The sequence below is a fragment of the Callospermophilus lateralis genome, chromosome 9, assembly GCF_048772815.1.
Source record: "Callospermophilus lateralis isolate mCalLat2 chromosome 9, mCalLat2.hap1, whole genome shotgun sequence".
NCBI lineage: Eukaryota > Metazoa > Chordata > Mammalia > Rodentia > Sciuridae > Callospermophilus > Callospermophilus lateralis.
Window position 1 is genome coordinate 94,589,458 of NC_135313.1, and position 25,347 is coordinate 94,614,804.

General features: G+C 43.8%; 2 protein-coding genes across 3 annotated transcripts in view; one reads left to right on the forward strand and one right to left on the reverse strand.

Moving 5' to 3' along the window:
* The window catches only part of Wdr33 (WD repeat domain 33), a 105,816-nt gene extending 92,578 nt beyond the window's left edge, over positions 1 to 13,238 (forward strand). Inside the window, exons 17-22 of one of the 2 annotated variants that reach the window (XM_076865430.2) lie at positions 738 to 846; positions 3,827 to 4,265; positions 8,981 to 9,144; positions 9,241 to 9,333; positions 9,981 to 10,196; positions 12,597 to 13,238. In XM_076865430.2, coding sequence (XP_076721545.1) covers positions 738 to 846; positions 3,827 to 4,265; positions 8,981 to 9,144; positions 9,241 to 9,333; positions 9,981 to 10,196; positions 12,597 to 12,826 — 1,251 coding nt within the window. In that variant the 3' untranslated portion in view covers positions 12,827 to 13,238. Of the gene's footprint in view, positions 1 to 737; positions 847 to 3,037; positions 3,500 to 3,826; positions 4,266 to 8,980; positions 9,145 to 9,240; positions 9,334 to 9,980; positions 10,197 to 12,596 lie in introns of those variants that run through there. The other variant, XM_076865431.2, reaches the window with a different exon arrangement.
* A 1,261-nt stretch (positions 13,239 to 14,499) lies between these two features.
* On the reverse strand, positions 14,500 to 17,383 carry Sft2d3 (SFT2 domain containing 3). The gene has a single exon (XM_076865432.2). The coding sequence runs from the start codon at positions 17,327 to 17,329 to the stop codon at positions 16,676 to 16,678; it is 654 nt and encodes a 217-aa protein (XP_076721547.1). The 5' UTR covers positions 17,330 to 17,383; the 3' UTR covers positions 14,500 to 16,675.
* Between the last annotated feature and the right edge of the window lie 7,964 nt (positions 17,384 to 25,347).

Consider the following 25,347-nt stretch of genomic DNA (forward strand, 5'->3'; position numbering starts at 1 on the left):
GGGCTAGGCAATCAGATATGGCTAGATACAAATAGAGAATATTAGGACTAGGGACAAGGTGGGATTGAGCTCCAAATCATAAGCAATGAGACTATGAAAATAAGAGCTGCAAGTCTGTATCAAACAGAAGCTGGAGGAACCAAATGAATCCAGCATGATGGATGAAGGTGCTGTACCTAGCATGAGCAGTGGGTGTTGAGCAATGGGGTTGTTGGAGAGCAGAGATAAGAGGTAAGCAAAAGAGAAGCCAGGAAGAATGCCTTTCTAATCTGTGTACTCATAGGGTAGGAGAGCCCAGTCCTGATGTTACTTAGACATTCCTTACTTTCTGTTACGGGTAGGATTCATGGGTATCAAAGCAGAGTTTGGTTGTCCTGGCAGATTGGTAGACCTTTACTTTTGCCAGAAGTTAAGAAGACCTTTTCAGAGTGGTGTATTGTTTTCTAACTTTCCATTAAAGTTCTTACTTGGCCTTACAAATAACAAACAAACAAACAAACAAACAAAAACTGGCTCTAAATAAACCTGTTAGCAGGTTTAAAATACAAGTGCTTTCTTTTATTAAGGCATGAAAAGTATCTTCTTTCTCCCATTTTAGGGACAATTTTATTCTAGTGTCACTAAATATTTAGTGCTGCAGGCTTTGGGGCAACCTAGTATTTTATCTTGTTAAATGATAATGCATTTGAAGCACAAGTCTATGATTTCACACTCCCACTTTGAAAACATCTTTTCAGGAAGGACAAAGTACAGGCCCCCCGCCCCTCATACCAGGCTTAGGACAACAGGGAGCACAAGGTCGCATCCCCCCTCTGAACCCTGGACAAGGACCTGGCCCTAACAAAGGTAAATGTCTACTTGGCTGAATAAGAGATTGTTTTCTACATCCAGTATATACATTTTATAGTTAATAGACGTTTTTGTTTGTAAGTAATTAATAGAATGGTCTTTTGAACTGCTGGGGGAAATAAGGGTATGGCCATTTCAGATAATAGCTGTATCTTATGTTGTTTTTATATGTGTGTTTAGTTAGGCAACAATGCTGGCCAAAGGATCTGAGCTCCTCACCACCAGATGCTGGTGGTGTCACCACTGGACAGGTTTTGGCAGGAGCATGTGTGTTGCAGGCTGGCCTGTCCCCTGCCTGGAGTGGAAGTGGCTCCTGAGCTCATGAAATGCAAGTGCACATTCATCATCCTCAAGAGCTCAACTGTTTCTCTACTTAAATTTTTTTGTCAGGGTAAAGGAGTCAGGATTTTAACAGTGTTTATCACCCCAAATTATGTCTTATGGTGAATTCTTTAACTATTTTTATTGTCCTACACCATTTGAAAAGAAGAAAGCGATGTATTAATGTGTGGTGCCTCAGGTTGTTGATATATAAAGTGAAGGGATGAGAATTGTCAGCAATAGTTGTGGGGCTTATGAGCTGATCCCCAAAACTGAAAGAGGTATGCCAGCACCAATGGCCCTGGTTGGGCTGACCTACTGCATGTTGTACCCTCTCACCCCACCACCTCAGAGCTGGAGGGAAAAATGGGGCAGTGCTATTAAGAGAGTTGGGGTTGGGGATGATACTGAGGAGTGTGGACCAAGAGCAGTTAGCAGACAGAATTTTATCAGATTAAGAGAAGTCTTTGTTGGCATTTGTAGCCCTGGAACTTTGGAAATTTAGAGCTCAGCCTTGAGTTTATGTGAGATTCAGAGGTAGGAAAGGGTGAGGTCAAGGAATTGGAGAGTGTTTATTTCTAACTCATTACATGAAAGTGGTAGTGGAGGATATTCAGGAGAGAGGCGATTCATAGGGAGAGAATGAAAACACTGAGAGCCATCTCTGAGACTTGGGGACCCTAAGTCTAATCCCCCAAATACTGTCATCCACAAACTGAGAGCTGCTTCTCTTCCTTTCCCTACCCTGTGTCTGTCTCCACTTGTCTCCTTCTCCTTGCTCTCCCCTTTCTCTCTACTCTTCCCACCCCCACACCCCCTTTTCCTCCTCTTTCTCTTCCCAGGGACTAAAGGTTGAAGGGAGAGCTGAGAAAGTGGCCCTTCCATCCCCTACTGGATTAACCTCCATTGCCACCCATCGCCAGTGCCACATCCCTTCTTATTTGTAGTGGTGGGTTTCTTTTCTTGGAAGAGCAGGGTACTTTAAACAAGTAGAGGTAATGGGGGGATTAATAATCATAGGTAAGTCCAAATGGAACATTTGCAGCTTTCTCAGACCAGAGGAAGGCCATGTCTAATAAGTTGAGGTAACATCAAGTCAGAGAAGGCCTTAGCTGCAGGAACACACAGAATTGAGTGTCCTATATTCCAGAGGGAAGTGGATCAAAGATATTTGCAAACTGACTGAACAGAGAGCACCTTAGGAAGGGGCTTGCCTCAGCATGGAGAAGACAGCCAAGGGAAAAGAAGGGACAGACTGAGCTAAAGAGAGACTCTTTCTAATGGCATATTTGTATACTGAGATGTTTAAGCTTTTATTCATGTTGAACGGTGAGGAAGAATTGAAATGACCAAGAAAAAGTGAAACGGAGGGAGATTGCAAAGAATTGTGGCTGACTGTGTTACACTGAGAGGGTCATCTTATTGCCAGGGAACACCAGTAAAAAGCATGAGTTGGGCAAGTAGAAGGATTTCATTCTTAAACTTAAGGTTTGAATTGTTTTTCCTATACATATGTTTAAACCTGGGGCCTTATACATGCTAGGCAAGTGCTCAACCAGTAAACTACATCCCCACCTCATAAAAACTTAATTGTTTTAGCAGAGTGCTTGCCTGGCATGGATGAGGCCCTGTGTTTTCTTGCAGGCAAGGAAAAAAAAACACTCTTGTTTCAGAAGCAAGAATCTCTTTGCTACCTCCTTTTAAAAAATGTTTGATTTAAATTGTATGTTGGCAGAAAGTAGGTGTACATTTGCAGTGGCTACTGTAGTTAGCTCAATAGACAGAAAAACAGTTCCTTCAGAATCAGGAGATAGACTAATTTAACCAGTACATATTCATTTCATTGGACTTTCCCTTTTTTATTAAGCTCTGCTCCCCCACTCCTCCCTTGCTGGAAGTCAAACCCAGAGTCTCGCGTGTGCTAGGTAGGTGCTATCTTTAGTGGATTCCCAAACTCTGCCTTCAAAGAATGGTGCTAATATTGTAAATGAGGGACATCTTTGCTAAAATGGGGCGGAAAAGGTGTTCTTGTAAACTCAAACAAGCACAGCAGGGCTGTGTGGTCACCAGGCAGTTATTAGAGGTACCCATGGTTCCATGAACCTCAAAGAGCAATGTGTTGAGATTTCTCATATTAATGAAGGGATCAAATTAAATGAGTCAGGGGTTAAAGGGGTGGCATTTTGGGTGGTAGCAGTGTAGACCTGGAACCTTATAATGACCTTGGTAGCTTTCTGAAGTATAAAGGAAGATTGCTTTTCTCTGATGTGCCCCCTTGAGTGTGGAGCCAGTGACCCTAATGAAATCATTGAAAGAAAGAATAGGTATGGGGAAGGGAAGTTCATTCTCACGCTCCGGAGGCTCTCTCAGATGTTTTCTAGTATATACTAGGAGGTAGATACTGCTGGTCTCATTTGATATTAGTTGTTTGCCTGAGATCAGTCTACTTAGCTACTGAGAGGTGAAGCTGAATTCTGTACCCAAAGCCCATGGTCTTTCCATTATATGGTGCCTCGGGGATACTGTCTTCTAAGTATGCTGAGAACCCAGAGGGAAAACATTCTAATACATCCTGAAACGTCGAGATGCTGCAGGTCAGACCTGTGTTGCCAGGCTTTCTGGATGTCATGGTAATGGTCAGCTTTGTTTCCTTCAGGTGACTCCCGTGGCCCTCCAAACCATCACCTAGGCCCGATGTCAGAGAGGCGGCATGAGCAGAGTGGTGGCCCTGAGCATGGGCCTGAGAGAGGGCCTTTTCGGGGTGGCCAGGACTGCAGGGGTCCCCCTGACAGGCGTGGCCCTCACCCTGACTTCCCCGATGACTTCAGCAGACCTGACGACTTCCACCCTGACAAGCGCTTTGGCCACCGCTTACGTGAATTTGAGGGGCGAGGAGGACCTTTGCCACAGGAAGAGAAATGGAGGCGAGGGGGCCCTGGGCCTCCGTTTCCTCCTGATCACAGGGAATTCAGCGAGGGAGATGGCCGGGGTGCTGCCCGAGGCCCTCCAGGGGCATGGGAAGGCCGCAGACCTGGAGAGGAGCGCTTCCCTCGGGAACCCGAGGACCCACGTTTTCGAGGGCGCAGAGAAGAAAGGTGGGACACATACTGCGCAAGTCCACCGCCTCTTCCCTGGGGCCTTTTATCAGTTCTCTCCACAAAGGTCTCTTTCCTCTTTGACTGGGCGAGAGTACTACACTGGTTACTAACCCTGTCTTCTCTAGGTTTTGCATTTAGGCTTAAACAACATTATGCTTTGTGCTTTTGTTTTTTAAGTCTTTACAGTTTAGAGATCTTTCTCTTTATATATTTTTTAAAATTCTTGTTTAAAAAGAAATGGTGATCAGTATACTATGAGAGAGGGTCTTGGATCTGTATTAAAAATTTCCAGGTTCACATTGATTAAATGATGAAATGGAGCCAGACACCTAAATTGAGATTGTGAAATAGATGCAATTCTTATGTAATTGCCAAGTTAAATGGAACTGAAAAGTAAACTTCCTGTTAAACTTAGATCCGGCTTGAATAACCTTGTAGAACATAAAAGGAATAGAAAAAAAGCAAAACAAAACAAGAATTGGGATAATCTCAAGTAAGACTCAGAATAATCAGTGATGATGTTGAATTTTGCTCTGTGTCAGGCACTGTCACTTCATTTGATTGGTACATGGAATCCATGAGCTAGGTGTTACTTTGAGCATCCTAAACAAGGGATCAGACAGAATCAGGCAGGGCTAGACTTTCTGGGTCTTATAAGTGTGAGGGTTGAGAGTCAGACCCTGTGTCCAGCAATTCTGTCTCTACTGTCCTTCAGGCATTGTCCCTTGTCCTCTTACTCTGTGGCGTTTTGTTTTCTTTTTGTGCACAGTAGCCAGTGGTGCTCTTATCACTGAGCTATATCCCAAGTCCTTTTCATTTTATAAGTTTGAGATGGAGTCTCACTAAGTTGTCCAGGCTGGCCTCAAACTTTTTATCCTCCTTCCTCAGCCTTCTGAGTTGCTGGGATTATAAGTGTACACCACCTTCATGCTTTGGGGATATGTTAGAAAAGAATTACTGATAATAATTTGGCCAGGAAGGGTAAAATAGCAAGGGCTAAGGGAAACAGCTATAAGGTTAAAAAAAAAAAAAAAAATTTTGTGGTGGTGGAGGGTAGACCTGGGATTGAACTGAAGAGCACTTAACCACTGAGCCACATCCGCAGTCTTTTTTTGTATTTTATTTTGAGACAGGGTCTCACTGAGTTGCCTAGGCCCTCGCTAAATTGCTGAGGCTGGCTTTGAACTCGTGATTATACCTGTAATCCCAGTCTCCTGAGCCTCTGGGATTACAGGTGTGCACCACCGCATCTGGCCCTTTTTAAAAATAATATCTAGGTATTCTCTTTGAAATAAGAACTTGGCATCTGCATAACTTCCATGATTTCTTGACTTTCTGATCTTGGGCAGAATTTCACATTATTATTTTTTTGTCTCAATTTATGTCATATTTCCTCTGTCAGTGACAGACCCACAACCTATACCCTTGTGCTGTCACAGCTTTGTGCTGCTCTTCAAACATGCCAGATATGTTCCTACCCCCAGATTTCTCAACTCACTCTTTCCTATTCCAGGAACACACTTCAGATATTTGTGGTTCACTTCAGGTTTCTGCCCACCTTTATATTTCATTGTAACTCATGGCACTGCATGACATTAAGTCATACACACTTTGTCCTCCAATATCTGAGGGGTATTGGTTTCCCCATGCATGCCATTTATATCCTTCCAAATACTTTTAAATCATTTCTAGATTGCTTCTAATACCTAATACAATGTAAGTACTGTGTAAATAGTTGCTGTATATTTATTTAGGGATCAATGACAAGAAAAAGTGGTCTGTAGATATTTAGTATAGACACAATTTTAATTGCAGTATATGATTTGTTTAATCCCAGTTGTGGAATCAGAGGGTGGACTGTATTTCTTTATTGCATGTATCTCCTGTAAGCACACCAACTTCCCACTAAATCCTCAGCACCTAGAGCAGTAGTGGCAGCGTGATGTAGGTGCTCATTGATCATCTTCAATAAATGGACCTGTTTGTTAATCAGGAGAGTGATTTGAGAGGGGTCAGTCCATTAGAATGTATATTTTTCTGCTTTGACTACCATAACAAAATACCACGGGCTGCGTGGCTTACATGGCAGGAATTATTTTCTCACATTTCTGGAGCCTGGAAGTTTTAGATCAAGGTGCAGTAGGGTTGGTTTCTGGTTAGAGTCCTCTTCCTGACTTGGAATCTTACGTATCTTCACATTAGGGGGTTGGGGAGCTCTCACTTTTATCTCTCCTTATGAGGGTTCTATTCCCACTACCAGGGCTCCACACCCATCATTTGATACAAATGTAATTACTTCCAAATACCATCATGCTGGGGATGAGAGCTTCAGCATATGAATTTTCTGGGAACAAATATTTAATCCACAACAGGAGGTATTTTCTGGTAAGGGGAATTAGACCCTCTGGATCCCTTTGTAACTAGGGCAATGGTACAGCAGATGCCTACACATAAGAAGAATCCTACTGAATTTCAAGGAAACAATGCCCCTTACTGTGACTTGTTTTAGCCCACTTACCTCTCCTCATCTTGTCTAGTCACATCCTCACCCTGGTTTATTATCTTTGCCAGTGTCCTAGGCACACCTGCCTTGCTTCAGGAAGCATGATTTGGTAAAGTCAACTCAGGCCAAAAAGGTTATTAAAAACAAAGCTGGAGGGAAAGGTGGAGGGCAAGAGAAAGCTGCTCCCCCGCCTTTTATTTATTTATTTTTTAATTTGAGATGGAGGTGGATCTCAAAAGTTGCTGGGGCTGACCTTGAATTTATAATCCTCCTGCCTCAGCCTCTGGAGTCACTGGGATTATAGGCATGCGCCACAGTGCCTGGCTCTAGAGAAACCTCTTTTAAGCAGAGTGCCAGGGATCAACTGTAGGAGGAGTAATGGAATTAGAAAATCACCTCTGTTAGGAGCAATCAGTGTCATAACTGATATAAGCAAGAATCGGCATTGGGTGTCAAGACCTTTGGGGAAAAGATTGTGGGGAAGCAAGATCACCCCACAGATTACTTATCAATTGCAAAGGAGAAGATGTACCTTTGTAGCAACAAAATCTGGTTGCTACCACACCTTTGCATTATCAACAAGGAGACAAACTGGTATCCTGAGGTCTAAGCAGCCATTGCCAAAAGTGTGTAACCTGGATCTAGTCATGAGAAAATAATCAGCTAGATTCAGATTGTGGGGTGTTCTATAAAACATCTGGACAGACCCTCACAGACCCCTAGGTCATTAAATAGACAAGATATAGGAGACAAAATTAGAGGAGACCAAAGAGACATGACTACTAAAATAACAATGTGTAGTCATAACTGAATTCTACTGAGAAACAATTGGCTCTAATTGATGTTTTGGGGACAACTGGGGAAGTTACATTTGGACCGTATGTTAAATAATATCACATATTACTGAGAATGACAATGATATTATGGTTAGGCAGAAGGAAGTTTCTGCTCTTGAAAGAAATACTGAAGTATTTAGAGTTGAAGCATCATGTTGTTGGCCTCTGATTTTCAGACGGTTTAGAAAACACATTTGTAAGTAGATAATATAAAGCACCAATAGCAAAATGATGAATCTAGGTAAAGGGTCTATGGGTGTTCATTGTACTATTTCAACTTTACTGTTAGTATGGAAACTTTAATAAAAGCAAAAGATAACTGAATGGAAACTCAAGAAAGAGCAGAAGGCATGGTTGAAAGGAGGCCACACATAGGGAGGACAGCACATGCAGACAGGCCTGTGCCCAGCTCCTTCCAGCCCTTTCGGCAGTGACTGTGACCTCTCTTGGTATGCTTGCACACCTTTTTCTGGTTGCAGGTCACTTTCTCTGTTCTCCCCTAGGCTTCCTTATAACCTTTCTGCTTCAGCAGTATTCTCAGCCAACTTAGACTCCCAATTGCAAGGTTCCTGAGAGTAAAAGGAAAGTTGTCCACCCACTAGGGCACCAGATTGCTAGCCAACCAGTTCATGGGCCATCTGAAGGCCAGGTGCCCCCTGCATGCCAGTCAACAGTAGACTGGGGCCACTGGGACAACTCATGTCAGTTGGGCCTGCCCCAGGTGGAGGCTGTGGACAGGTTCCAGAGCACACACTGAACCATGTCCAGACAGTTGGCTAGCATAATCTGTACCCCCTTTTTCCTAATTATATAAGTAACACATGTTCATCATAAAAACACCGATGATCACTAGGCACAGTGGGAGGAGGCTGAGCCCAGGTGTTGGAGACCAACCTAGGCAACATAGTAAGACCCCGTCTCAAAAATGAAAAGCACTTGGGGGGCAATTAAAGAGAGCCCGGGCTGAGCATCCAGACTGTCTTGAATTCATATCATAGCCTTTATTTCCTGTGTGTCCCTAAATGACTTTAGTTCTCTGGGCCTCAGTATGCTCATCAGAAGAACAGAGCCAGAGGAGAGGTGCCGCAGTGGTTGTTGTCAGGAGGAACTGCAACCAAGTAATACGTGGAAGGCACTTGGCATGACATAGGCACCTACGAAGTGCGGATCACTCTTACTATTCCTAAAAGCAACCTGAAGTAACCCCCATTCTGCAGTGTTTTTTTCCTGTCTGCTTTGGCCTCTGATATTAGGATTTGTAAAATGAATATTTTAAAAAAATATGGTTGCAATTTGTTTTTCCTCCCCATTGATGTTGTATATAACACATCTCCAACATATGTAGAGATGGTTGTTCTGTTTTTTCTTTATAGCTTCAGAAGAGGAGCACCCCCAAGACATGAGGGTCGTGCCCCACCCAGAGGAAGGGATGGTTTTCCTGGTCCTGAAGACTTTGGTCCAGAGGAGAATTTTGATGCTTCTGATGAGGCAGCCAGAGCACGAGATCTCAGAGGCCGAGGTCGAGGTGCCCCACGAGGTGAGCAGTGTGGAGGACACCTGGTCTGGAGGGACAGGTGGTTGTGAGCACAGCTGGACAGTCTGTGAGCACAGTATTGTTTGCTCTGCTTTGTAGGAGGTAGGAAAGGTTTACTTCCCACCCCTGACGAGTTCCCTCGCTTTGAAGGAGGACGGAAGCCAGACTCCTGGGATGGAAACCGAGAGCCAGGTGGGGAAGAAGTGCTTGTTGAATGTCTCGAGCTTACACTAAACCAACAGTTCACAAAGTGGGGCCCAGGAGCCCTCCACATCCTGTCTTTTCCAACTTGCATCTCCATGCCTTCCTGTCTTTCCAACATGACATTTTATCTTAGTAGATAGAATGTAGAAGTATTGGGAGAATCCAGCCTTTTTTCTCTTAAGCCAAACAGGAAAGGGACTTGTCTAAATATAAAATAATACCACTCTTTTCACTGAGTTTTCTTGTTTTGGAGAATAAAGTTAAATGAATTGAAAATTGGTTTTAATTGCTAACACTGTAAATATTAGCAAATATAAGTCTTATTAAGGGAATCTGTTTGGGTCCCTCAACAGTTTTTAAGATTGTAGGATGTTCTGAGGCTAAAACATCTGAGAATCACTTACCTGAACTATATTTCCCTTCAGGTGCATTGATTTCTAATCTTGGCCTTTCTTATGTAGTTATGGTGTGACTTACACCTAGCCTATTAAGCATATGTTTCCTGTGTGAAACGAATGGTGGTTCTCAAGTTCCTCTGTGTCCTCCGTGGTATCATTTCCATCGGCTTTTGGTCATAGTTTACTGTAATGTCATTATCAGATTCTTAGCCTCATGGATCTATGTTCTTATTTCAGGACCAGGTCATGAACATTTCCGTGATGCTCCCCGCCCTGATCATCCCCCTCATGACGGTCATTCCCCAGCCAGCAGAGAGCGCTCTTCTTCTCTACAAGGCATGGACATGGCATCCCTGCCACCCCGAAAGCGCCCCTGGCATGATGGGCCAGGCACTTCTGAGCACAGAGAGATGGAGGCCCCAGGGGGCCCTTCTGAGGACCGAGGAGGCAAAGGTAAAGAGAGACTAGTGATTCCAGTTCATGAGTTGCAGTGGGAGGGAGGCCTGGTCTGTGCCTGTCCCATGTACCCCTACTAGGGTACCTTGGGTCTGTTCTCCATTCTGACCTCTGGGGCTAGGCTCTGAGGAGGCATATGCTCCCAAATGTGGTGCAGATGAAGGTTTGCTTGGGTTCACACCACAGATGGATGGAGCAGCCTCTGGTGACTGCAAATTCAATCCTGCAGTCTCTGGTTACTTCTGGGAATCTCTGGTTTGTCACGGTTTCCACTTCAGCTCTTTGCTGAAGGGTCTCCGCACTCTCCCTCTGCCAGACTTGCTTTCTGGAGACTCCTGATCTGATTGGCCTCCACTCATGCCTGCTTGGAGCCCTCATGTGTGTCCTCAGCAGAAGGGGATGAGTTATCCTCTTCCAGCTTCAGTGTTGCTTTTCAGCTTGAGCCAGAGAGGACATCGCTTACGCTCAAATCACAAGACTTGGAGGAACATGGCCTGCAGGAGGTGTTTCCAGGACGGCAACAGATTATCTTTACACCTCAAAACATTGAATCTTTATCTTAATGAAGGTGGTGCTATCTTAAGCCAGGAGCAGTAGTTACAAATGTTAACCACAAGTCTGGCTTCAGGTTGAGCTGGGCAGTGGCATATGTGGTGTGGTTTGGGAAAGACAGCTGCTTAGTGTCCTAACATCATGTGCTTCCTGCCCCAAGTTCACTTGCCTTATGTTTTCAGTCCCCCCATTACAAAGTTCTGCCTCCTTCCTTCCTTTCTTCCTTCCTTCCTCCCTCCCTCCCTCCCCCCCTTCCTTCCTTTCTTCCTCTATTTTTTGGTGCTGGGTTGAACCCAGTGACACTTAGTCTCTGAGCCACATTCCCAGACTTGTTTTGTATTTTATTTAGAGATGGGGTCTCGCTGATTTGTTTTAGCACCTTGCCAAATTGTTGAGGCCAGATTTGAACTTGTGATCCTCCTGCCTCAGCCTTTCGAGCTGCTGGGATTACAGGTGTGCGCCACTGTGTCTGGCTGCCTTTTGTTCTTGACAGTTTTTGGGTCTTCTCAGAGCAAAACTTCAGAAATTACTTATATAGCCAAGTGTAGTGGGGCATGCTGTTAATCCCAGCAGCTTGGGAGGCTGAGAAAGGAGGATCGCAAATTCAAATCCAGCCTCAGCAATTTAGTGAACTTAGTGGAGTCCTAAGCAACTCAGTAAGACCCTGTCTTTAAATAAAATACAAAAAAGGGCTAGGGATGTTCAGTGGTTAAGGCCCCTGGGTTCCACCCCTGGTAACCCCACCCCCACCCACCCAAAATAAAATGAGTCATATATCACCAGATCTTGCCCACTCAAATAGATATCTTGTTACTAGTCTTGGATGAATTCTTGGGCACTCAGGACATCTTTGCATGTTCCCTGACTAAGGACATGTAGCTGGTGTGGAAATGATGTACATGATGGCATCTCTGCCCAACTACCCTCCAGTCAGCCTGTGCTGCTTTGTGAGAAGAGAAGCCATAATATTTGGCCAGCTCCCTTGATCTTGCATCTCAGCTACATTCAGCTTCTATTCAAAATTTCAAGATAAAGTTGGCATTAGTGACCCGAGAGCACATTATGGGAGAGATGGGGACCAAATACTATCATTTCATAAGAAAAGTTTTTTTAAAGACAATTTTAGGGCTGGAGTTGTGGCTCATTGGTAGAGCGCTTATCTGGCATGCATGAATGAGGCCCTGGATTCTGCCTTCAGCACTGCATATAAATAAATAAATAAATAAATAATCCATTGACAACTTAAAAATATATTAAAAAAGAGAGAAAATTTTAATAATACCTAACATTTATGTGTCTGAGTCTGAAACAAACCCATCCCTAAGAGAAATAATTTTGAGAGGCAGTGTTTTCTTTTTGTTTTTCAAGAAATATTCTATTTTACAAACTGTGTAAAAAGAAGCCAAAGCACCAAATATTATGGGACAATCAGAGTCAACGCTGAGTCTAGCTGGAACCTTGTTATTAAGAGCAGCAGTAGTTTGTGTATTTTATTTGCTTCCAGAGTTTAGTCACTGCTTTTGAAACCTTTCCTCAAACACCCCAATGCACAAGAGAGTGAAGATACACTTCCCATAGTTTGGGCACATGGCCCAGTGTAATATAGATTTCACTGGGGTGCTCCACACTTATCTCTTGGCTTCCTGTCATCTGCAGCACAGCTTTCGGGGACCGTGGCCTCGAGCTAGGATGGGATGAAGTAGTGGTCAGGAAGAGGCAGAGTCATACCCATTAGACATTCCTGAAGTAGCCCACTGTCATTATACAGTGAAAGTTTGTGCTAGAGTTATTGATAAGCAATCTCTAATATAAAAAGTCACGTTTGATATCAATGTTTCATTTCAGGCCGAGGAGGCCCGGGACCTTCTCAGAGAGTGCCAAAATCTGGGCGTTCCAGCTCTTTGGATGGAGACCACCATGATGGATACCATAGAGATGAACCTTTTGGGGGTCCTCCAGGCAGTGGCACCCCTTCTCGAGGGGGCCGGAGTGGCAGTAACTGGGGTAGAGGGAGCAACATGAACTCTGGCCCACCAAGGCGAGGCGCTTCAAGGGGTGGTGGAAGGGGTCGGTAGAAGTGGGTACTAGGCCTCTCTGGACAGTATTTAAGAACTTGTGGACTTACCAAGTGAAACACACAAGGAAGCCCGCACTATTGTAGCCCTGAACTCTTCTGGGGTAGCTGAGTCCCAGGAGCCCCTCATGAGGTCTTCAAGATGAAGAGACTGCTGCCAGCTACCCAGAGTAGCTAGACTTGTTTTGTCCTGTCCACCCTCATTGCCCTAACTCCCAAGTTGTTTTTGTGAAGATAAAGCTGGAATCTTTTTTTTTTTTTTTTTTTTTTTTAAAGTGTCACGAGACATGGAACACCTCCACAACTTTAAGTTCATGTCCAATTGGAAATTTGTTTCTATATATGTACAGTTTGTCAGAGAAAAAAACATTAAGTTGTTTTTGTATGAATACAGAATGTGATTTACGCAAGAATTAACAGAAAACCAGTCGTGAAGTGCTTGCCTTAAGGAAATCTTTGGTTTCTATTGTATCTAGTCTGCTGAGGGTCGTACAGTTATTACTGATGTAAATGAGGAGACTTTGAGACTTGAGGGAACAGGTAGGTTATCTAATTTCATGTGTGAACTTGGTGCTTTTTAACATTCTCATCTGAATATTCTTTCATACTGTTTTTATTGTACAGTGAGGAATACTTTAATGTAGTTCAAAAGCCTCAGACATGCTCTGACAGATGGAAAATTATACTCAAGAAAAAAATCTGGCTGTCCAATTATGGGCTCTTGGGTACATCTCCCAGTAACCACACTTTAGATTTGAATTGCTTTGTTTTGATGAGGAAAAACCTGGGTTTAAGTTAGAGGTTAACTACATACATCCTTTTGAAAACTTTAAAGCCATTTCACACACTAAGCTGAAAAGGAAGGGACTGAAATATCTGTTTTGTAAAACCTCAATTCTTCTTCCATTACTAGCTTTGTGGAAATACCAGTGTTTAAAGGAGAGAATAGTTTTTAGAGTAAGCTAAAACGTTCTTGTCAATGGTGAATTCCTGTCATGTATTTAAGAAATGTTTGGTTTAATTTGGATTGAAAGTCAAAAATTCAGTTAGAGAGACCACTTGTTATGCTGGTGATTTTATAGTAAGCTTTTTATTACTAAAAGGGCAGTCTTAACATCATTATATTGCCAGCTTCAGTTTGGCAATGGAGACAGACAAGTGTACTTGGCAGGCTTAGTAGTGCTGGAGCCTCAGTGGTTGTTCAGGAAAGGGACACTGACATAGCTGGATAGCATACAGAAATAGGAACTGGCTGTATTAGTGGGAAAAATGATAAAGGCCAAGTTTTTTCTGTGGCGTGAGAAAAATGTCAAGTACCTACACTGATTTTTGGGTTATTACAACCTAAAGATTCCAAGTAAATAATTCTCATTTTACTTCAAAATTAAAAACATTTACCCTCACCCTACTATTAACACACTATTAGGGGAATCAGCATTGCTTTAGGTCTATGGATATTCTTTATTTGTCCTCCACTTGTATAGCATTAGTAAAAGAAATCATAATCAAATTCCAGGAAGCTAAAAGGATCCAGAGACCAAATCCTCATAGAAATTAGGTTCCCTTCCCTCATGTGGAATTATCAGCATTTAGAGTTTAACTTTATAACTGGTTCCTGGGAAAGCAGATACCCAGATCACATTTTGAGAATGAATTTAGAGAAAAACAGAAATCTCTACATTACACATTTATTAAAATACTCAGAAATATAGTATGTATGGCATTTTAAAACATCATTGTCCAAATAAATACAAGATAAGGTGCTTTGAAAACAAGATTTTCAATGAATTGAGAAAATGCTAGACATTTTCGGTTTTTTGCTGTACTAGGGATCCACCCAGGGTCTTGGGCATGCTGGGCAAGCTTTCTACCACTGAGCTACATCCCCAGTTCTTTTTATTTCATTTTGAGACAGGATTTAGCTAAGTTGTCTAGGCTGACCCTGAATTTGGGATTCTCCTGCCTCAGCCTCCCAAATAGCTGAGATTATAGGCATGTGTTACTGTGTCAGGCTGAAAACAGAATTTTTAAAATCCTGGCTTAAGAACTATAATGGCATCAATATAAAAATATGTCAAACACTAAAATCCTCAGCCATGCATATTCTAGAGAAATTTAAAACTAGAATAGAAATTTAACTAGGGGACTAGAAAGAGCAGTCAATGGCACAAGTCTTTCCCATTATAAAAATAACTTACTCCTGAAAACTTGAATGTACCTTTTTGAGGTAGATAACCCTATTTATTAATAGGGGAGGAGGCAGTATTAGCAAGTACTAAGCAGGGTGATAGCTCACAAGCCCACCTGTGGATGTTGGTCACTTCAGTCAGTATCATATCTTGGGGAAGGGCTCACATTATCAGGACAGAAAAATGTACATTTGGGGACTGGAGGAAGAAGTAGTGCTCTTCTGCTGCTTGACACAATATGTTAGGGCAACACTGGAATCCGGTCCTCCAAAAAACAATTATTTTCAAACTGCGCAAGCCAGGGCAACTTTTTGGTGCATTTGGTGGTTATCAACTTTGGCTGAAATGGAATCATCAGAGGAGCTTTAATGTCAATGCCTGATCCCACCTCCAGAGATTCTGAATGAATTTATTTAAAGTGTTGCTCTTCAAATAATTCTGATGTGCCAGTTAAGTGTAAGAACCATTGGCACAGAACTTTTAAATTCTAAATATATTTTACTAGTTTATAGTTAATGGTAAAACCTGTCGTTTTTCTGGACCCCTGCTTTCTGGCAATAAATTTAGTAGGAAAAAGTAACCACTGAACCTAAGACAAAGGGACTATAGTGATTATATATGAAAAGCATTTTTCACTGTGTTAGAATCACCATGGAAATTGTAAACTACAGACTAGGATTATAGCTCAGAGGTCCAGCACTTGCCTAGCACATGTGAGGCACTGGGTTCTATCCTCAGCACCACATAAAAATAAATAAAAGTACTGTGTACATATACAACTTAAAGGAAGAGACAAACTGTAAATTGCTTTAAAAATGAAATACAATTAGAAGTGATAGCCTGCAGAAATCCATAATTTCCAACAAATATGGGAATTCTGAAAGTAGAATTACCTTCCTGTTCCCAGGATTTGCTATCCCAGTTCTGCACTGAGACCTCTCCAAGGTTTACCGGCATCTTCCTGGATACCAGGCAACTTAGGGCAGAAAATGTCTCTTTTGTTCCCCTACTTTCATATCTAATTCAGGACCAATTTTCCTTTAATGTTACATAAGGCACCAAATTTACAATTTCTCTTAAGACAGTTTACCTCGGTTTTTTCCTTAATTACTTTTTAAAATCCAGTGGTTAAATGTAATGCTTAATCTGATACTCTTCTGAGATTCATTTACACTGAAGACCGAGGGAAAATAATTTCCAAGTCTTAGGTACTGTAGCTCAACATCTACCATTGAATTGAAAAAAAAAGTGACAAAATAAAAAGTTAAGCCTGAGAAAAACCACAAAAACAACTAATGCAAAGAGCCATTCCTTTTTTACTCAGCTCAATCTAAAATCACAGTGCAAAAAGAACTTCTAAGAGCAGCTTCACAGCACCAATTCCACGACAAAACTTCCTTTTCAGAGCACATGCTACCCAAGATAGCACGAAACGGTGAGATCAGGACCACCGGAAACAGCTGGTGTCGCAGTTTGAAACAGCTGCTCAAGGTTTACACTCGCCAGAACCGTCTGGACGACGCCTTCGCCCTGAGCGGCAGGTGTCATCAGGACGTTCTGCGGTGGTATAGTCCGGGAGTGGGCGGGTGCAGTCTTTGGCTCGGCAGGCGCCAGGTTCTGGGGAGGTTCCGCGTCGTTCCCTGACGGCGCAGGTCCAGGGCTCACACCGGCAGCGCGTTAGCTAGGCCTGCGCGGCGGCCCAAGCGACCAAGTGCCAGGCGCAGCGCGGTGCCACCGCCCCACGGCAGCAGGCTAGCCAACCAGGCCAGTAGAGCGGCCACCTGCGCGCAGGCGCCCAGCGCCGTGAGCAGCGTACTGCGCAGACCCATCGCCGCGTACAGCGTGGTTCCCAGCGCGGCCGCGTAGAAAAGCGCGGGCCTGGACGGCGTCTCCTCGCAGCGTAGCAGACGTCCGCACGCCGCCCCGCCTCGCAGTATCGCGCCGCCGGCGAGAGCCAGCACCGAGCCCAACGACCAGAGCAGCGCGAATTTGCGCGCGCGCAGCAGCAGCACTGGCGTGTAGAGTGCCGCCAGACCGAAGCAGAGCGCGGCCAGTAGCAAACAGGCTCCACCCGCAGCCAGCTGCTGCCCGCGCGTCACGCTCGGCAGGCACGCCTGGCTCGCCGCCGCCGGCTCCGTGTGACTTCGCGGCCACGTCCACCGCAGGCCAGCGCGTCCAAGCCACGCTCCCGTCGGTCCGACCCCTGCCGCAGGCTCTTCTGCAGTCTCCGAAGCGAGTAGCTGCTCCGCTTCCGCCGGCCTGCCCGCTTTGCTCTGCGACAGGTAGTCCTGCAGCTGGCGGTGGAGGTCTGCCATCTCCGACGGGACGGCGACGGAGAGGAGGGCTGTCACGCGCTTCCTGCTTTCCTCGTTTGCGGCAGCAGTGGCTTGGCCAGATGGCGGCGGTTGGTGGACTCGGCGGAAGGGGCGGGGCCTGTGGCGCGCGTGGCCGTGCAGGGCAGTCTCTGTGCAGACTGGAGCAGTCTCGAGGTCTGGTCTGCTGGCCCGCCCCGCACCTCTTGCCAGTCGTTCTCTCAGCGCCTGAACCGGTTCTTTGGATTGTAGCCGCTGGACGAGTCCTGGCAGCATTAAAGTTGGAGTGTGTGGCACACAAAGTACCCCTCTGGAAATACTGTCCAGACTGTCAGTGGCTACATGGTCTGCTATACTGTGGTATGGAGGGATCTCGTTTCTTACTGCAGCACGCACATCTAGTTATCTCAAAATAAAGTTTTAAAAACGTTTAAACCCACAGAACTAAGGTCACAGTTGATAAATGAACGGTTAACACCCACCTCGACCTTGCTTGTCTTCTGGTCTTGGTTTGGGCCAGAGGCCTGGCAAGATCCTCGACCTCTCTACATCCCGTGTGCAAGATGTGGTGGTTCCTCTGCCTCATACCTGGTTTGGGTCTTCAGTGCCTCAGTCCCATCTCCTGACTGATCGCTTGCTTGGTCAATCCCCTGTGTTGTGCAGCTTTTCTCATAACATCTTGGAGTGTTCCTTACACCCAGGCCGCACCCTCCGGCCTCCTAGGCCTGCTGCTCTTCGATACCTTCTGCTACTTCTTTTAAACTTAGGTGTACTTTCTGAAAGCAAATACAAAAAAGAAAAAGGGATGCAGAACTCAACAGATCGTTGATGCTCTATTAAGCAATGGAGGGGCACATTTTCTCTCTTTTTTAAATATTTATTTTTTAGTTTTTTTAGGTGGACATAATATCTTTATTTTGTTTTTATGTGGTGCTGAGAATCGAACCCAGTGTCCCATGCATGCTAGGCGAGTGCGCTACCACTTGAGCCACATCCCCAGCCCCAGAGGGGCACATTTTTCAAGGGGAAAATGGCGATGGGATACAACAGGGCGCTGAGTAAATTTTATAGGGTTTAGCAGGGCCAAAAATAGAATTTTGTCTATTCATAAAGTGGTGGACTCATTTAGGACAGGGCGAGTAGGAAGAAGTTGTAGGTAAGGGAAGTTCCCTGGGACCTGTTCTTTTACTGGGGACAGCAAGTAAAAGAACTGGGTTCTTTTACTGGGTCCACCTACGAGTCCCTTCAGAGCTCGCCCCATTTGCCTTTCCTGCATTCCCTCTGGCTAAGGTCTGAACTTCTAGTGTATTCTACCGAATTGACAAAAGCTCCAGTTCATCACAGACCTCACCCCACACACCTGGCAGGGATATTTTCCATATCCCTCACTTTCTGTGTTCACTATTTCCAAGTTGCAATAGTCTTTGTTCACAGCTTTGCCAGCTCCTTGAGGACAGGGTCTGTTGTCATTGTTCTTTTCCTAGGACCTGATAAGGGTGCTACGAAGATGGAATGAATAGACACAACTGTCAATTTTAGTGCAGTAAATGCCTGAAAGGCTTTGAAGATGCTTCCTGAATCCATTGATTGGAAAACCCAACCTAATTTGTAGATGTTTTAAATGGCTGTTGTGAATTTGTGATATGATGCCTGGAGGTCCCCTGCTTTCCCACTCCAGGAGTCCCCAGGGTGGGCCATACTTGTGTGTTTCCCGAGTTTTCTAAGGTAGTAGATTGCGTGTGTAACTTTAGAGTAATGAATTCTATTTGTCTCAGGACATATATGCAGGACAGATAAGTTATCCAGTAGTTTTTTCTTGTATAGATCTTTGGCTTATTTGCTCCCCAAGACCATTCTTTTCCTGCCCTCTCTGTATTGAGCTGGTGAGGAAGGAGAAGGAGAGAGAACTATTTTTTGCCCACTTCAGGACCAACAGCATGCTGAATACAGGCTGTACCACTGAGCTACATCCCCAGATCGTTTTAATTGTGTTTTGCTCAACATATGTATTATCAGCGAGGTATATTTTGAGGTGACATGTTCTAGTTACCTACAAGGGCATTTGGGGCTGTTGCTATGTCCAAAACTCTTGGCATTTAGTTGCAGAGTCCTGGGCACAGCGTCGGGAACTGGGGAAGCTCGCACACCTGGGTGGAGCAAGCGCTAATTCCCTACAAGGGGCGCTGGAGAGCAGCCCAACCAGCCGGCTCCGCTTGCCCTCCAGCACTGCTTTAATCCCGGCTCTCTCCCTGCGAGGTCTCCTTAAACTTCCTGGAAACTGAGGAAACAGACCACCTCGAACAGGAGTGTTGGATGCCTAGCCGAGGGCTCATCCCAGTTTTTCTCTCTATTCGCTGAGGCTTTCTAGTATCTTGCCTAATTCGGAATCCCTGAGCCACTGTCTGGGGTCCTCGGCAGACCTTGAGCACCATCTCCGCCTGGGAGGCACCCTGCGCCCGGGTCGGTCTATTTCAAAGAAAAGGACAAAGCCAAGCTGAGCACTGCGGACTGGCCTCTTGCACCGGCTGCTTGCTTCTGTTTTTCAAAAGCTGCTTGGGGACCTCGCGGCTGCAGCTCTAGATAGCAGCCCAGCTAGGGCTCACAGCCACTGGGGGCGGGCTTTGTGGGTAATGATTTAACTGCGCTTCTTTCCGACCCCTCGGGTGGAGGGGTCCCCAAGCGCATTATCGGTCCCAGGCAGGAAGTGCCTTCACTTGCACTGAGATTTCTCTGAGCGCCCAGGATGCAGGTGGGACCAGGAGCGCTCTCCTCCAAGAGGTCATGGCTGCGTGGTCGTCTGGCTCTCCAGGCCCAGGCCACAGGGGTTGGGGAAGCTTCCTGAGGGGCAAGAGGAGTGCCCTGCTTGACCCAAGCCTGCTAGACAGGGGCTGCTCATCCAGTGCCGCACAAACCCCAGCTTTCCCACTCCGGGAGTCCCGGGGTGGGCCATGCTTGTGTGTTTCTCGAGTTTTCTAAGGTAATAGATTTTGTGTGTGTAACTTCAGAGTGATTAATTCCATTTGTCTCAGCAGTTTGCTGTGTAATCCCAGCGACTCCGGTTGAGGCAGGAGGACTACAAGATCTTACTAGATCTCTTCTGGCGTACTAGCTACAATCGCTCTGACCTCAATATTGTACAATTAATGGTTATGTGAAATCCTGGAGCTTTCTGTGATCTAAGTGGAAACAGAAATTAGGTATAGATTGTTTTCTTGATTGACAATATTATTAAAAATTTCCCCAAAAACTTCATTTTAAATTTTTATCTAAAACTTAACTGTTTTAGAGTTTAACATCTTATATCAAAGTTAAAAAATATATTTAGAATATTTGCCTTATACCTAAAACTCATAACAATTTTATACACTGTTTCCATAAACAAGTGAATCATTTTTAAAATGACTTTTCAAAACTCCTGCTGTGTATTTGTGTTGTTATAGGCATACCAGTTATTGTCATAAATTCTTCTCATGTTAATGGGGAATAATTGGAAACGTTGGTTATACAACAAGGACTTACCTGGAAGGTCATATTTGAGAATGATGTTTTTTTTTGTTTTTTGTTTTTTTTTTCTTTTTTCCAGTGCTGGGGATGGAACCTAGGGCCTCAAGCCTGCCAGTCAAGTACTCCACTACTGAAATACACTCCCCCTCTGACAATGCTGCTCATTTAATCAGATATAACTAGATCCTTTTAAGGAGCTGAGATTGACTTTATGGAGCTAGTGTTTACAAAGCCCTTTTGGGAAAACCAGCCTGGTATCTGGCTTACATCATTTCCACAATTTTGGAATTGTAATGAAGATGACTTTCTGGCAGGCCAGGGACCTGAGGATATTCTGGGAAACTGAAGAAGAGAGGAGTTTTTCCAGAGCTAAGAGTACCTCACCAGGTCTGGTGGCAAGTTCCTAGCTTCTGGCTTTAAGTGGTTACTGAAAGCCCAGTCCAATTTTTTTTTTTTTTTTAATACAAGGATTGAAACCAAGAGCATTTAACCACATCCATATCCCCAGCCCTTCTTATTTATTTATTTTGAGACAGGGTCTCACTAAGTTACTTAGGTCCTTGCTAAGTTACTGAGGCCGGTCTTGAACTTGAAGATCCTCCTGCCCCTGCGTTGCCAATTTGATATCTTTAGGTAAACTTCCTACCAAACAAACTTTGAAGAGGCACACTAATGTGAAGTGGGGGGCGGGATGAGAGATGGAAAATAGAATCCACAGCTTTGTGTTATCCAGACTGGCCTACTGCTTGTGACCCTTCTGCCTCAGACTCCCAAGTATCTGGGGTTATAGGCATGCCCCACCACATGATGCCCATCTGGTAAATGTTCTACCTATGAAAATAACTAGACTAAGTCTAATCAGAACAGTTTTATTTTGTGGACCAGAATAAGAAGAATAATCTGAAGGGCCCCATGGTGCAGACCTATAATCCCAGTGATAAGGGAGGCTGAGGCAGGAGAATCACAAATTCAATCCCTGGTACCAAAATCATCATCATCATCATCATCATCATCTTTCTTTGAGATAATTTTTTATCAAAATGGGGAGAGTGAAGGAAAAATATTGTTTTAATGGAAAACAGTGCATGTAATTCATAGCACATTATGGAAGTTTATTGAATTTCATTGTCTTTGAGCTACTTTGCATCTGTTTGTAAATTGCAGGTAACTGATGGCTATGCAAACTCTGTTTTGTCTGGCAGAGATTTAATTGACTCTACTGCCGACTCCACAGATGGAAGAATACAGTCACACTTATAATTATCCTTTGCTAGAAAAAGCCTTTGCTTCCCTGAGTACACAGCCCTCGTTAATCATATAAACTAGCAGCATAAGGTTGATTTACCCCAAACTTACCTAATCTGTATCATTGCCCTTCAAGACTGATTTGAATCAACAGATTACCAGCTACCAGGTTTCCTCCATCATTTCCTCCCAAAGATAAAAGGGCAAGTGGTTCATTTCTTTTTACAAAAGAATTAAGATGATTTTCAGGATCGTGATCCACCATCTTCTTAGTTATGGCTTGAATCTGGACTGTCCCCCTCAAACAGTCATGTGTTAAAAGTATGCTCCTCAATGCAGGAAGGTTCAGAGGTGGGTTTTAGACAATGATTGGATCATGAGGATTCTGACCTCATCCAGGAGTTAATCAGTTTGATGGATTAATCTGTTGATAGCGAATGGATTACTGGGAAGTGGCACCTAGTTGGAGGAAGTAGGTCACTGGAGGTGTGCCCTGGAAGGGCTCCTGGTCCTCCCACACCCCTCTACTTCTTGGCTGCCATGAACTGAGCAGCTTTCCTCCAGGATGCCCTTCCACCATGATGTTTCTGCCTTGGAGCCAGCTGACCATGGACTGAAACTATAAAACCATGAGTGAAAATAAATCTTTCCTTCTCAAAGTTCTTGTTAGATATTTTGGTCACAACAAAGAAAAGTTGATTAATACATTGAATAAATCTTTTTTCTGACCCCAACAACTTGTCCTGAATTAATTGGGCCCTTTTTAAGCAGTGAGTAAATGGACTTGCAAGAATGGGTTGTTAATTAGAACTGCAATTGAGTTTGCAATTGTTCTTTGGGATTTGCAATTGGAGTTGCAAATTGGAATGGGCGCTTCTACCTTGTCCATATTATCAGTCCTTACCAAATTTTAAATTCTCCCAGTTGCTATCAATAGCTAGTTATAACCATCCAAAAGAATACTCCGGATTTTTCTCCCTGTCACCTGACTTGAACCAAAAACAAAAGCCTGACCACCCAACCCTTTGGTTGCCTGGACCTTTCTCCCAAGACCTGGAGAAGCCCTGTGAATGAAAGTCTGGCAAGCTTGAAGGATTCTCCACCCCAGCACACTCTTGTCAGCTAAATTACTCCCTGGACAAGTGGGCAGAAGGCTTGGGTCGTGTGTACCTTTACATGGAAGGTAACCAAGATGTTACAAGGTCACTTAAAACACCATCATTGAGCTAGAGACTTAGGAAACTTTAAGTGTGCTGCTGCTGGACACCAGCTCTCCTCACTGACCTCCTGGAACCTGTTGAACAGGACACTTCCAAGGTTCAACTCTGGCTTTTTTCATTTTTTTGAGTATTTTTTTATGTTTTAAATTTTAATTTGTTATGTATGACAGCAGAATGTATTACAATTCATATTACACATATAGAGCACAATTTTTCATATCTCTGGTTGAACACAAAGTGGAGTCACACCATTTGTGCCTTCATACGTGTACTTGGGGTAATGATGTCCATCTCATTCCACTGCTGGCTTTTTCCTTTGATACAACCTTTTCTATTAATATTTCCCTTTTTTTCATTTTGGGCATCATCTTTCAATATATCTGACCTTCCAAAAACTAGTTCACCTGGTTGTACAGACACAATGTCAGCAAGCCTCCCTGAGATTTTATTTCTTAGTCTGTCCATCACCCACTCAGATGATTGTCAGTGACAACTGGTAGTTGAAGGGAATGAGCACATTGAACTTAATTTGAGCCCTGCCCTCTTTGAAAGCAGTAGTGGTTGAAAAATTTGTCATTTGTCTTTGTTTCCTGTTGCTATAACAGAATACAAGAAACTTAGTAATTTATAAAAAAAACAGACTTTTTTTTTCTTTTTTTTTTTTTAATCACAGTTCTGAAGGCTGGGAGGTCCCAAACCATAGTGCTTAGCATTTGACAAGGTGAGATCCATCTGCTTAGCGTTTGACAAGGAGAGAAGTGGAAGGTCAAGCAGGTGTATACTAAGAGAGTTGGGGACAAAAGGAACTTGGTGCTTTATGAAAACAACCCTATCTCATGATAAGTAATCCACTCCTGCAGGAACTACATTAGTATCTTCATGAGGAAGGACAACCCCCCCCCCCCAATGACCAAAACACCTCTTTTTAATTTTCCTTTCTGGTGGTATTGGGCATGGAACCCAGGGCTCCATGTGTGCTTGGCAAACACTCTTTCATCCCCAGCCCTTTAAGTTTTTTTCTTTTTACTTTGAGGCAGGGCCTTGCTAAGGCTGGCCTGGAACTTGTGAGCTGCCTGCCTCAGCCTCCCAAGCAGCTGGGATTACAGGTGTGTGTCACTGCCCTGGGCTCAAATACCTCGTAACAGTACACAATTCCATGACATTCTGAATTTTATTACACTGGCAATTACATTTCCACATGAGTTTTGGCAGCAACAGACCCTATCTAAACTATAGAAGCTGGTTATGTTCTTAGAGCTGGTGAACTGGAAAGGTTCAACTTACCCCGTGCTTGCAGACAGAACCGAACTCTACCCTTTATCAAGACCCTTGCTTACTTGTGCTGGGAAAGTCTTTGTTCACTTCTGAGACATTCTTCTTTAGTGAACCTTCTATTTCAATAGATGGAATAAAATCATTTATTTAATTGTCCCTTCTGTTTCACAATGTTAACAATTTAGTTCATGGTATCATAACAGAACACTTTGAAATAATATTGTATCAGTTAAATTGCACTGTCACTTTAAAGCCAATAATTCAAAACTTTGAAAAAAAAGAAATTGAATGATTTATATAATATAAGAAACAAAATTTGGTTTCCAAATTAGAGATGATAAAACTGCTAGAACCATGTGTGGTGGACATTGTCAGGCAGCATTTGCTGAAGAGATGCAGACAGTGGCTGAGCGACCAGTAAAGCCTCATGTAGCCCAGCAGCGAGCCTATTTCTAGAATGGCAGAGGAAAGGGTATGGTAGATTCCTTCCCTAATAAACATTCTCCATTTAGCTGGAGAAAATGATTCAAAACAACAAGTCTTTGGAAATTGTCTTAATGTCATCCAGCAAGTAGAAAAACATTCATTCAAGAAACTCGGTTAAATCTTGGCAGGAAATACATGGCATATGAACCACAATTCACTCTCTCCACTGCCGGTGCCATCTTACAAACTATTACAAATGCTTACTCGATGCAAGAAATGGAGTGCTCTGCTGTATCCATAGACCCCAGCTGTAGGACAGAAGCTCTACTGCAGGTAAACAGCCTGAGAAAA

Coding starts and splice junctions, on each gene's coding strand:
- Sft2d3 (XM_076865432.2), bottom strand. CDS start 17,329: ATGGCAGACCTCCACCGCCAGCTGCAGGACTACCTGTCGCAGAGCAAA.